Source organism: Balaenoptera physalus, assembly GCF_965194825.1.
Source record: "Balaenoptera physalus genome assembly, chromosome: X".
Classification (NCBI taxonomy): Eukaryota; Metazoa; Chordata; class Mammalia; order Artiodactyla; family Balaenopteridae; genus Balaenoptera; species Balaenoptera physalus.
The window spans coordinates 32,649,380-32,664,010 of record NC_138903.1 but is presented as its reverse complement, the minus strand read 5'-3'; the positions used below and the strand labels follow the sequence as shown (position 1 = coordinate 32,664,010).

Below are 14,631 nucleotides of genomic sequence, written 5' to 3'. Positions count from 1 at the left end.
CTTCTCAATCTGTGCCCCACCACCACCACTTTGGGACTAAACGGCTAGAGCGGGCTGAGTTGGGTATTTCTCTTCTCCCACATAGAAGGTTACGGGAGGCTGGAGTTGGATATTTCCCTTCCCTGAGATCAGTGAGGTTCTGATAAAACCCTAGCAGGATCTGGTCAAATAGTTTCTCCTGAGGGCAGACCCTGTTAAGCAGAACAGAATGCTCTGGCATATTTCAAAATTATTCCTTTTCCTCACCCCTGCCAGAAACATGAGGGGATTTTTCTCCTATATTCACTGAGAGAATCAAGTCAAGCTCCTGGACGTAAAATTCACAAAACTATCAGAGCCCCTAATGACTGGGGATCCATGGAGATTTTCTCTCAGACTTGTCCATGCTGAACCTCCAGCAACTCATCAATTATGGTACAGGTTTCCTTCCTCAAGCATTGATTCCTGAAGTAACTTCCATTCCAGCAAGTTGTGATTCTCTGTATCTGCCCATGACTCTTTCGATTTTCAGGAGCATGAATCTGCCCTGTGACCTCACTTCTCTTATAGATCTAAAACTATTTGTTGATTTTTCAGTTTGTTTAGCTTTTGTACTTGTTGTAAGGATGGAGCAGTAACTTCCAAGCCTCTTACACACTGAACCAGAGACCAGAATTGAAAATCTATACTTTTTGAAACTTACCTTGGAGACGTTTGTAATCCTTAATGAAAACTCAAGAATCTTACAAGTTTATGGGAATGTAAGTCCCTGGAAAGAAACCAATTTCTGATGCAAAAACGCATGTATCTTACAAGTGCTTTTATTATACCAGTGGAATTAACAGATGCTTTGGCAGGGAGTTAGGACATGTGGAATAGGACAAATGTGTAGACAGTGTTCATCATTGTGTCACCCCCAACTCTTGTCATGAGAAATCCTAGGAAAAGACGATATTATGGCACACTACAAGAAATAGCACATCTAAGATGTTCTGCCTATTTGCAATTTGGCAACTGGGGATAATCAGTGAAATAATAGATTGGTTATAGCTTTAAAAACAAAGCACTGTTCTGCCATATTATGACACCATTTAGATATCTCTATTTCATTTATATAAAGCTACATTCTACCCAACACATTATTGGAGAAAGTTTCTGGAGAAACTGTTTCTCAAGATTAAAGTCTCACATACTAATATTTTGGTTCCCCCCCTAAATTAAAACATTCACTGGCATCCAGATTGTCAGGAAATGATGTAATAGTTGAAGCTGAAGCCAGCATTGTGAGACTCACTAAGAAACATAATAGGCAAGAATCAATAGACATTTAAGGAACTCCTCAACATGAGGGAGACAGAAATAAAGGAAAAATAATTCAGCAAAAATTGAGACAATGTAGTCAACAGAAGTTCAAATAATTTATAATATAATTACAGATAAAATGTGTTGCTTTCATTTAAAAAAAAAAGTCTATAAGTAAAGAAATAGTCAGAAAAAAGTTGAAAAATCTTGTCAGTTTGAAATCACCAAGATAACTTTTTAAGAAATAAAATAGTCAAGTCAGAAAAAGATATCCTGGGAAATAAAATGAAAAGATGAGGAAAAGGATAATAAGGGAGAATATATAAGATAATTAAAATATATAATATAATCAAAGAGGTACAAATAGGAGTCTAACCAATAGGAGTCAGAGAAAGAAATAAGAAAACAATGGGAAGGAGTTTTTCAAGGAAACAATTTAGGAAAACTTTATAGAACTGAAGGACATAAGCTTCTAGAGTGAAAAGCTCCACAAGAACTTAGGACAGTGGTAAAGATAAAAGCTTCACACCAAAGTCATCAATGGGAAATAATGGAGTACAGGGATAAAAAAGTTTCTACAACCTTCTAAAAACAGTGGGTAATATATGATGGGTGGGAAAGAAGAATGGCATCAGACTTCTAAATGCAACAATGGGAGTTAGAAGATAATGATAGCACCTTCAAATTTTTGAGGGAAAATTATTTTCAATCTAGAATTCCACACTCAACTATCATTCAAGTGTAGGAGGAAAAACAAAGATACTTTCAGACATGGATTTTGTAAAAAGGTAACTCCGTTGCACCCTTTCTTTGGAAGCTCCTGGAAGATGTAATCTATCAGTACAATGAAGTAAACCAAGAAATAGGAAGGTGAGAAATTGAAGAAACGGGAGATTCAAGGTTAAAGAGAGTCAAAAGGAATCCCTACAAGTAGAATGAAGGGAAGTCTCCAACTCTGCCACAGGGAAAGAAAGCATCTAGTCCATGTTGGAACAGGAAGTTGATGTGCTCCAGGAGGGTTGCTTCAAGAGAATAAGAAGACATGACATATTATCTGACAGACTAGACTATGTGGAATATTGTCCTGAAAGGCATATTATAGAGCTTTATGGCATGGGAGGATTTAGTCAAATACCTAAGGACAATTAAGCAATTATTAGCTCCAGGAAAAAAAAAAAAAAAGTTGAAATAAAGGAAATAAAATAACTCTGCATGATACATTACTTGGCTAAACAATGTACAATCCATCATGATAATAATTAAATCTGATAAAAAGTTTAATTGAAATTAAAGGTATAATTATATTAGGAAAAAGGATAAGAGGAGTTAGAGCTTCCAGTGAGTCAAGTTGCCTATCATCACATAAGTGTTTTCATTAGATAATTAACGAGGAAAATCACTGCCTCTAGGGTGCAGGATAAGCCTCAAGGAGGAGAGAGATAATGGATTGCAATTCTGGATTAGCACTATTTTAATTCAAAAATGAACGCATGTAATTTGGGAGTAAAGAGATAACAGCAGGCTTGTGAGCCTCCAATTCAGGTATCATCATCCTACCGAGGTGATGGCTGAGAGAGTAACGGATTTGATCATACCTCCTTGTAAACATAAAAATGTTATTGACCAGTGGACTTATTCAAAGAAGAAACTTGGCATACATTATCTGTCCAAATAGCCAATTAAAAATATCTGGGATTTATGGGGCATTGCTCCAAAGAGAATGAGTATTTATCACATAGGCATTATCTGTATAACTATGAAGATTAAAAAACAATGCAGAGCTCCAAACAAAAACGGCATCCTTTGAGAACAAGGTTTCTTGTTGAAACAAGGTTTCAAATATCATTCAAAAGTCATCTGTTAATTCAAAACCAAAGGCATCCTAAGGAGGGATCAAAGGACAAGTTGGAAGATGCCAAGTTCTACAGGAAGAAATATTACATCTCTGTCTAATTTTACTTGTATCATTTGAATCATTAGCAAACTTTGGTGTTGATAAGTTATATGATATAATTTAAGTCTGCTTTGACGTTTCAACTGTTGGTGGAAATACAATAATATTTTTATAAATTAAGTAAGTATAAAAATTATTGAATAAATTTTAAACCATTAAAAATAGGGGAAAAAAACAGAATTACATATTTACCAATCCTGTAGATGGGGAAGACGATCTAATCTTTAAAGCAATGTTGGAAATCACAGAGGAAATGATAGATTTCACCATAAAATTATTTAAAAGATCTACTGAAAAATGAATAAAACTAAAGGCAAACAACAAATCTTAGAAAACATTCACAGTAAACATGAAAAAAAATATTATCAATAAAGAGGTCACTGACATCTATTGGATAAATACAAAACCTCAGTGATAAAGGCAAGGTTCATGAACAGAGAATTTATATAACAGCAAAGACAGAAAATTTTAATTCTCATGAGCAATCAAAGAAATGAAAATTGAAATGAAGAACTTTTAATCACAAAGAAAGAGATCCAATTTCTTTCATTCAATGCTGATTAGAGTTGACACTGGAGGAGGGGTGAAATGACACTGACACAGCTCTTTACAAAAGCCCTTTTGCAAATATGTACTGATACATACTTTAGAAAAAATGCAGGCAATTCAGAGACTCTCACCTTCAAAAAAATCTAAATAGGGAAAAAGTATTATACACAAAAATGTTCACTACTACAGTATTTACATTAACAAGAAAATAAAAGAAGGAAACAACCTAAATGCTTGTGATTATGTTTAAGTAATCTATAAGAGAGACTTACTGGATGAAATACTCTACAATAGTTGTCAGTGTTAATTTATATAATTAATAAGAGTCTATAGCATCCAAGTAAAAGTTTCTATTGAGTGATCAGGTTTCAACTTAACATAGGCAGTAAGATCCCAACTATGTTATAAATAAGCTAATAAAAGCAAAATAGAGAATAAAAGAAGAGTAAGACACAAAAATATTAATAAGAGTATGCTCTAAATATTCACATTCCAGATGATGTTTTCTGTGTTTCTACATTTTCCAATTTTCCTTAACGATGATACATTAATTTTTAATTATAAAATCTGTAAATTTTATTTTCTTTTTCATTAAAATAACTTACCTAATTCAGAAAAATTACACAATAATTATTTTCTTTCCCTAAAAAGATATCTTAAAACAAGGGAGAAATTTTTAACTTCATGGAGCCTCTCTACCAGTAGTGGAATTTCTAATTCTGTATTTTAAATGGGAGTGAAATAAATCTCTATACTATATATGCTACTTTAATGAGGCTTCTCTTACTAGGTGCCAAGTACAATTATTAACTGATCATTATTTTATTATTAAAGACAATTAATGTCAGAACCATAAAAACATAGTATAATATAAACTAGACTTAACTTTTCAAGAAAAATACTTAAGCACATATAATACTATGCAAAGCCAAAGCCAGTCAAAAGTATGGTTTACAGAGGGCATCAGTTTTATACTTGAACTCTTGGAGAAAATGAATAAATATTCAATAAATAATTCAAAATTTTAATATACTTATCCTTCTTTACTTGTACTTAGTTCTTTAGTAACCCATCCCTTTGGGGTGAAAAACATTTCCTTAAATAAAATTTTCATCATTTTATTTTATAACCAATATATTTTATTTTAATAATTTCTATTTTGATTTAATCATTTAAATTGCCCACACAATAAACAAAGTACTAACCTGACCTTTGTTTTTTATTATATCTTATTTTTCAAAAAAATACTTATTTATTTGGCTGCACGGGGTCTTAGTTGCGGCATGCGGGATCTAGTTCCCTGACCAGGGGTCAAACCTGGGCCCCCTGTATTGGGAGCACAGAGTCTTAAACCACTGGACCACCAGGGAAGTCCTTATATCTTATTTTTTTAAGCAAAGGTAAATCATATGAGATTATATCCAGGCTATTTATCAAAATTCAATCTCACAGACTCACAAACACACAAGAATCGTATCATAAATTTACTTTCTAATATTTCTGTTTTTAAAAAATAAATATCATGCTCTAATTTTTTAAACTTCTAGCTCCTTAAGCATAAATATTTGGTTTATGCACATCAATTGAATGTTTCATATTACATACCAGTAGCTTGAACGTAACATGGTCGAATAAGTGGTGCCATTTTTGGAGTCATAGGAGAGTCTGACAAACAACACTGAGTGTAAAGTTCTGAAGCTGCGAAGAAATTAATTCGAACTTGAATGCTAAAGTCATAAGTTGCCACCTGACAGACAAAAAATACATTATAAATGTGACTATTTTTGCTATAAAAATTGTGATTTTTTTAAAAATTCAAATACAGTTGGCATACATTATTATGTTAGTTTCAGTTGTACTACACAGTGATTTGACATTTGCATATATTATGAGATGATCACCATAATAAGTCTAGTAATCAACTGTCCCCATACAAAATTACAATGTTATTGACCATTCTCCTTATGCTGTATATTACACCCCTGTGCCTTATTTATTTTATAACTGGAGGTTTGTATCTCTTTATTCCCTTCACCTATTTCAACCAATACTATTTTTTATTGTACATATTTAAAGTTTACAACTTGATGATTTGATTTACATATACATAATGAAATAACACAATCAAGCTAATTAACATATCCATCACCTCACATAGTTACTTTGCTGTGTGTGTGTGTGTGTGTGTGTGTGAGTGAGTGAGTGAGTGAGAGAGAGTGAGAGTGAGAGTGAGAGAGAGTGAGAGAGAGAGAGAGAGAGAGAGAGAGAGAGAGAGAGAGAGAACAGTTAGGATCTACCCTCTTAGCAAATTTCAAGTATAGAGTACAATATTGTTACCAGAACTAACATATGACCCAACAATCTCACTTCTGGATATTTACTCAAAGGAACTGAAATCAGGATCGCAAAGAGATACCTGCACTCCTATGTTCACTGAAGCATTATTCACAATAGTCAAGATATGGAAATAACCTACATATTCATGAATGGATAAAAAAATAAATGTGGTATACACATACAACGAAATATTTTTTCAGTTTTAAAAATAGAAGGAAATCCTGCCATTTGCAACAACGTGGATGGACCTGTCGGACATTATACTAAATGAAATAAACCAGACACAGAAACACAAATAATGTATGGTCTAACTTACATGTAGAATCTAAAACAGTCAAACTCATAGAAGCAGAGAGTAGAATGGTGGTTCCCAGGGACTGGGGGGAAGGGAGATATGGGGAGATGTTGGTCAAAGGGTGCAAAGTTTCAGTTATGCAAGATGAATAAGTTCTGGAGATCTAACGAGATACTATGGATTTAGCAAAACAGCAGTTTTAAAAAAAAGACAGTTTCAAAAAGAAAATTATCATGTGACATTGAAAGAATATCTTTTTTTCAAAATAAGACTTGGCTTATTTTTCATGAGCCCAAAAATAATTCTTAAAAATAAAAAATAAAAATATTAAAAATAATTGCTATTAATTCAAAATGGACCAAAGGCCTAAATATAAAACCTAAAACTATAAACCTTGTAGAAGAAAATGTAGGAGAAAAATCTTTCTTAAGTGCAATACAAAAATAATCATCTATAAAAAAATAAATTGTACTTTATCAAATTTTAAATTTATTTATTTATTTTGGGCAGCGTTAGGTCTTCGTTGCTTTGCGCGGGCTTTCTCTAGTTGTGGCGATTGGGGGCTACTCTTCGCGGCGGTGCGTGGACTTCTCATTGCAGTGGCTTCTCTTGTGGAGGACAGGCTCTAGGCGCACGGGCTTCAGAACCTGCGGCGTGTGGGCTGAGTAGCTGTGGCTTGCAGGCTCTAGAGCGCAGGCTCAGTAGTTGTGGCACACGGGATTAGTTTATCCCCGGCACGTGGGATCTTCCCAGACCAGGGCTCAAACCCGTGTCCCCTGCATTGGCAGGCGGATTCTTAACCACTGCGCCACCAGGGAAGCCCCTCTCAAACTTTAAATATCTGTTCTGTTAATGATAATGTTAAAAAATAAAATTACAAGCCAAAAACATATTTCTGACCAAAAAAATCCATCTTACATCCAAAATATATAAAGAACACACAAAGATTAACAAAAAACAAAGTACCCAATGAAAAACTATGTATTGAAAAGACAATTCAGGAAAGAAAATGTACATATGACATATTACCACATAATTAGATGTTTAACATCATCAGATACTAGGGAAATGCAATTTGAAATCACAGTAGATAACACTTCACACCTATCAAAATGCTTAAATAAAAATGATATTACCAAGTGCTGATAAAGATGTAAGCACCTAATACATTTATGAATTGCTGATAGGAATGCAAAATTTTATAGTCATTTTGGAAAAGTTTTCTAGTTTCTTAGAAAATTAAATACATACTTAACATAAGGCCCAGAACTCCCAACCCTAGGTGTTTACCAAAGAGAAATGAAAACTTATTCATACACAAACCTGCATGCAAATGTTTTTAGTGGCCTTATTCATAATCGTGAAAACCTGAAAACAGGCCAAATTCCCTCCAAATAGTGAATGGATAACAAACTTTGGTAAATGCATCCAACAGCTTTCAACGATAAAATGGAATGAACTACTGTTACACAGAATAATATGGATGAATTTCAAATGTATTATTCTAAGTGAGAGAAGCCAGACTGATAAGGCAACCTATTTTATGATTTCATTCATATCATATACAAGTGAAAAGGCAAAATTATACAAACAAAGTGAGATCAGTGTTTGCCCTGAACTGAAGGTGGGGGAGAAGGTGACTACAAATAGGGACAAGAAAAATTTAGGAGAGGTGATTGTCTATGAAATATCCAGAATAGATAAATCCATAGAGACTGAATGCAGATTGGTGGCTGCCAGTGGCTGGTGGGAAGAGGGCTGGGGAGAAACTGCTTAATGGGTAAAGGGTTTTACTTTGGAGTGACGGAAATGTTTTGAAATGAGATAGATGGGGTGGTTATACCATATTGTGAAGGCACTAAATTGTTTACTTCCAAATGGTTAATTTTATGTTAAAGAAATTGCCACTCAATAAATTACTTTTTAAAAAATAAATGAAGGACAAATCAATCAGAGGTTTCCAGGAATTCCCCAGATATCTACCATGTGATGATCTCAAGATTTTAGAGAAATAAAAAATAAGTTTTAAATAAAATGAAGAGCTAAATAATAAAAAAATGTATAGTTACAGCTTGCCATGCATATTACCCTACTAGGCAAACTCTTGGGCTTTTTTTTTTTTTTTTTTTAGTATTAGCTGGCTGCTCTGGTCTGAAAATATCCCCCCAAAATTCATATGTTGAAATCCTAACCCCCAAAGATGATACAATTAGGAGGTGGGACTTTGGGAAGTGCTTAAGCCATGAGGATGGAGTCCTCAGGACTGGGATTAGTCTTATAACTATAATTAGTGCCTTGTAAAAGAGACTCCAGAGAGATTCCTAGCCCCTTCCATCCTGTGAGGACACATCAAGAAGTCCGCGACTCAGAAGGGGCCCTAACCTCACCATTCTGGTGCCATGACCCTAGACATCCAGCATCCGGAACTGTGCGAAATAAATTTCTGTTACTTATAAACCACCCAGCCTGTGGTACATTGTTATAGCAGCCTGAACAGACTAAGACAATGGCCATGTCACTGCCAACTCCATCTCCCGTCATAGAATCTTTTGTAAATAATCTGTTCCCATAACAGAATTATAGAAGCATAAAAATACTGTAACATGTTTTATTTTCATGGATGTTTCATTTATCTTGACAAATCAGAGCAAGCAACTCATTCCCATGATAATCTATTTCTGCAGTGATACCAGCACACAGGTGTCAAGGAGTAAATTGAAAAAAGATATACTTCATGTCCAAATACTACTCTTTCATATCTTTCTCAAAACAAAACAAAATTTGTTTGATCTTATTCCTCCTGGAATTTCTCATTGTTAGTCATCAACAACCAGTTATATTTTGTCTCATTTCTATTTTTCCTCTTCTGGTTTGTTTTTTTCATTTTTTACTTATTATATTAATAGAAATCAATACTTTTCTCTCACACATATTTAAATAGTATTTATATTATTTTTTAGGTTACTATCGTATTCTTTCCTTTTTTTCATATAATATGAACTCATTTTGAACTCAAGTAATGCTATACACTGACACAGAAGACATGTGAGTGGCCCACAAGGAAAGGAGAGGGTTGAGTGACTTAGTGTAAACAAACGAGTCCAGTCAAGGATGCCAAATACAACTGCAATTGTCCACCAGCAGTTTTGATTGTACCCAAACCTGGTGCAACGTAGGAAAGGAAGGGTTACAACTAGAAATAAATCAAGTCCTTTATTGCTGATTTCACATTTTCCTGCTGCATAGGTCAACCAAGAGAGCACCCACTGGCAATTTACACCTACACACACACACACACACACACACACACACAGAGATAACTTACAAGTAGCTATAAATATAGTAGAGGACATCTGAAATGCTGGGAAACCAGATAATCAATCTGCCTCACTGACACAAATTTAGTGAGCAAAATCTCACAGGGTGTGCTGTCTCTGCAGGGTTCTTTATGTTCTTCCTATTGTCGGATAGAATTACACTTCTATACCCTAGGTAAATATCTCCCTTTAAACTACCTAGTAAATGCTGAACAATTCAAAATCTTAAGCAATGTGCAGCGCTCCAGAAAACTATAAATATATATAATTTATTTTAATTTTATAATCAATTTTAGAACACTAGAAGAGCCACAGTCCAAACGTTAAGAAATAGATTTCTAAGCTTTTAACTGTTGAAAGTGTTAAATAGTAAACTGGACTGAAAAATTATCAAATTGCATATGCATCCTCCCCAAAAGTCACGTAACATTTAAATTGGATTATGTATTTGTTCTAACTTTTAGTGACCCTTAAGCTAAATGCTTTTGTGGATAAAGGATGACATTAAAAACACAGTATATACTTCCACTGTATGAAAATATAAAATCACAATATCGACTTATTAAGACAAGATATAACCTGATCTCAGCAAAATTAAAAACCTATAGATTAAATTACTGCTCAAACATTTATTTTCCTTATTGAAGAATGTGTGTATGTGTGTGTGTGTGTCTGTCTGCATACCTCTGTACACATGAAAGATGAAGATGCAGGCATTGGGTAAGAGAATGATATACTTCAATGCTTCAAAATAATTTGTCACAATAGGATTATTTTCTTTTAATTTTGAGGTTTTGTTTTTATCAAAATTATAAGAGTACATACTTGAGGAAATAAAAGAAAAAGAATCCTACAAAGCTTATTTTGAAAATCAGCATTCCCTTCCCTCCACCATTGTATACTTACACACACACACACACACATACACACAAACACACACAAATCCAGATGCAATCATTTTCGACTCTCCTAGTTATTTCTTTTGGATTTACCTCAACACAGCTAAATAACCTACATAGAGTGTCATAGAACAAGCTTCAATAAATTTAAACCTATTTAAATAATACAAAGAATATTCTCTAATTACAATGTAATTATATTAAAAATAAATAACAGAAGAAAATTTGGTAAATTCACAAATATGTGGAAATTAAATAACATCCTAAATAACCAATAGGTCAAAGAAGAAATTACATGAGAAATTGCAAACTGATGAATGGAAAACACAAAATACCAAAACTTTTGATATATGGGTAAAGCAATGCTTAGAAAGAAATCTATAGCTGTAAAACCTATGAAAAAATTAAGAAAAATCTCAAATCAACACCTTCTACCTTAAAAAACAAGAAAAAAGAAAACTAAACTCAAAGAAAGCAGAAGGAAGTAAATAATAAAAGATAAAGTGAAAATGAACAAAATCAAAAATCAAAAACAGTACAGAAAATCAACCAAAAGCTGAATCTTAAAAATACCAACAAAATGGACAAACCTTTAGATAGTCTAAGATGAAAGGTGAGATAATTTAATAAAATCAGAAATGAAATAGGCAACTTTACTACCTACCTTACTGAAATAAAAATAGTAAGAGAACACCATGAATAATTGTATGCCACTAAATTAGATAACTTAGACAAAATTTCTCAGGAAGAAATAGAAAATTTGATCACCTTTACCCATGAAGTGGGGAGAAGGTGGTCAAAAGGTACAAACTTCCAGTTACAAGATAAGTAAGTCCTGGGGATGTAATATACAGCAACTAAGAAGCTTGCATGCCGCAACAAAGATCCTGAGGGCCACAACTAAGACCTGGCACTGCCTGCCTAAATAAATAAATAAATGAATAAAATTATTAGGAAAAAGAAAGAAAATACTAGTCTCATAATTATAGGTTTCATTAAAAAAAAAAAAAGAAAGAAACATGGAAACTCACCTGGAAAAAGTATAGAGAAAACTATTAAAATATAGATGAAGCTGGGGGGTGGGGGAGTAGGGAAGAACTATTGGCCTTAGTTTACTCAAGGGAAGTCGGAGTACTAATTTTAGCAAAACAGAAAGTTCCCGAGAGAGAAAATATAAATACTAAAGGAACATCAGGTCATATCAGAATGAGTAACAGGAAATTAAGCAAACATTCATTGGGCTCCATCCAAAGCAGGACATTACACAGAGGAAACTCATGTGAAATCTATATAAAATCTAAGAGGCAATACTGACAAAGAAAGAATTGAGAAATGAGAAAGAAGAAGAACTCTCCTTTTGTTGCAGATGCTATAAATTTTTACTATGAGAAATATAGGCAAAAATTAAAAACAGAAAAGGCTACCCGTGATTTGACCTGACACAGAAATGCTATTCATGTTTAAGGAGTGGGATGACAGATACACTATCAAGTAATAAAATCATGCCACTTTCAATGACATAGATTTGGTTTTTTGAGTTGTCTTGTTCAGATTTGTATCTTTTTAATTCAATATAGTATTTCCCAATATTCTACAAAATCCTGACAATTTCTGTCAATTTCTTTTCTTTCCATTTTATTATGGGTTATATTTTATTAGTTTCTACAAATACCCTTATATATATAATTAAAGGCTTAAGCATATGGTAATTATCCCCCAACCAAACTTAATCCCAGAAGAAACAAACTGTGACTGCAAATTTCCCCCTATGGATATGGAAAGTGGAACAGAAAAAAAGGGACTATATAAAAATGGTCATTGACATTTTGATGATGGCAACCTTATGAAACTGAAGATTCTGAATGCTAATGACTAGAAGGAAAGTAATAAGCCTCAAGAAAGGATATGAAAATTCGGTGTCTATAGGCTAAAGAAATATATACTATTCTTCATCATGTTTGGATTCCTAAGATGGTATCATGACAGGCCAGGAGGCTGAGGACATAACATTTATGGTCTAAGCTCTACAGATTACCAGCAGCTAGCCTTGACAAGTCCCCTAGCCTCACTGTGCATTGGCTTTTACAATTGGAAAAAAGAGAAAAATCTAAGGTCTCAATGCTTGTCTTATTGGATTCATATGGAAATTAAGTGACATTGGATATGAGGGCACTTTACAAACTCTAAGTACTATATAATTATCAACTAAAGGATTGTTATTATAATTTTTTAAATAAATATAAAATTTGAATAGATCTAGTAGACTGAATTAGTAATTTAGAAAACATGACAAAGCAAAGCCTGAGATCAGATGACTTCAATGATGAAATATATCACTAATTTAAAGAAGAAGTAATACAATCCTTCACAATTCTTTCAAAAACAGAAGAGGAGAAGACACTTCTCAACTCACTCTAAGAAGTCAATATTACCCTGATACTAAAACCAGACAAAGATAGTTGAAGAAAAGAAAACTATAGACCAATATTCCTTATGAATAGGGATGCAAAACTCAAGAAAATACTAGGAAACTAAATCTAGAAATACATAAAAAGGATTATACTCCATGATCAAGGGAGACTTATCCCAGGAATGTAAGGTTGATTTAACATACAAAAATCAATCAATATAATGTACCATATTAATAGAATAATGGGCAAAATCATGTGATCATCAAACTGCATGCAAAAAAATTTTTGACAAAATGCAACCGTCTTTCATGATCAAAATACTCAAACTAGGAATAGAAGGGAACTTTCTCAACCTGATAAAGGGAATCAACAAAACATTTTTAAAAATAACACTGCAAACATCATATTTAAAAGTGAAAGACATATGCTTTCCTGCTAAGATGAGGAACAAGACAAAGATCTTTGCTCTTGCTACTTCTATTCAACATTGTACTGAAGATTCTAGAAATCAGGCAGTGAAACAAGTAAAAGGCATCCAAATTGGAAAGGAAGAAATAAAATGCTCTATTTGCAGATGGCATGTTCTTGCACACAGGAAATTCTAAGGAATCTACTAACAAACCGTAAGAACTAATGTATAAGTTCAACACGGTTGCAGAAAAACTAGATCAATGTTTAAAATCAATTGTTTTTCTATACACTTGAAATGAATAATCTGAAAATAAAATTAAGAAAACAATTCCATTTACAAGAGCATCAAAAATAATTATTTAGAAATAAATTTAATAAGGAAAGGGGAAATTTGTACATTGACAACTACAAAACACTGTTGAAAAAATTAAGAAAGATTTAAATAAATGGAAAAACATCCTATGTTCATGGATTAGAAGACTTAATATTGTTAATATGGCACTACTCCCCAAATTGATCTAAAGACTCTTCATAATCCTTATCAAAATCCCACCCAGATTTTTTGCAGTAATTGACAAGGTCAGCCCAAAATTCATATGGAAATGCATGGGACACAAAGTAGTCAAAAATACTACTGGAGGAGAACAAAATAGGTGGACTCACATTTTCCAATTATAAAAACTACAAAGTTATCATAATCAAGACCTTGTGTTATTGGAGTAAGGATAGACATATAGATCAATGGAACATAACTGAATGTCCAGAAATAAACTTTTATATTTATGTTTAATTGATTTTAGACAGGAGTGTGAAGGCAATTTAATGTGGTAAAATAATATTTTCAATAAATGGTCCTGGGACAAAATGGACATCACACGCAAAAGAATGAAACTGGACTCATATCACACATACACAAAAAATAATTCAAAATGGATTACAGACCTAAATGTAAAAGCTAATACTCTAAATAAAACTCTTAGAAACAAACATAGAAATCTCATGACTTGAGTTAGGTAATAGCTTCCTAGATATGACACCAAAAAGCACAAGTGACAAAAGAAAAAGAGATACATGGGACTTTTGTCACATGTGTCTTTTATATTAGCAGATGATAATAGCCAGTGTGAAGACGATGTGAAGAAAATACAGCTTGGTGCCACAATAGGATGTAAGCTTT

General features: G+C 33.1%; 1 protein-coding gene across 1 annotated transcript in view; it reads right to left on the bottom strand.

Annotated features, from left to right (window-relative positions):
• Positions 1 to 14,631, bottom strand: part of CFAP47 (cilia and flagella associated protein 47) — a 421,910-nt gene that overhangs the window by 333,978 nt on the left and 73,301 nt on the right. The window contains 1 exon segment of the mRNA XM_082446774.1: positions 5,386 to 5,531. Within this exon segment, the coding sequence (XP_082302900.1) occupies positions 5,386 to 5,531 (146 nt within the window).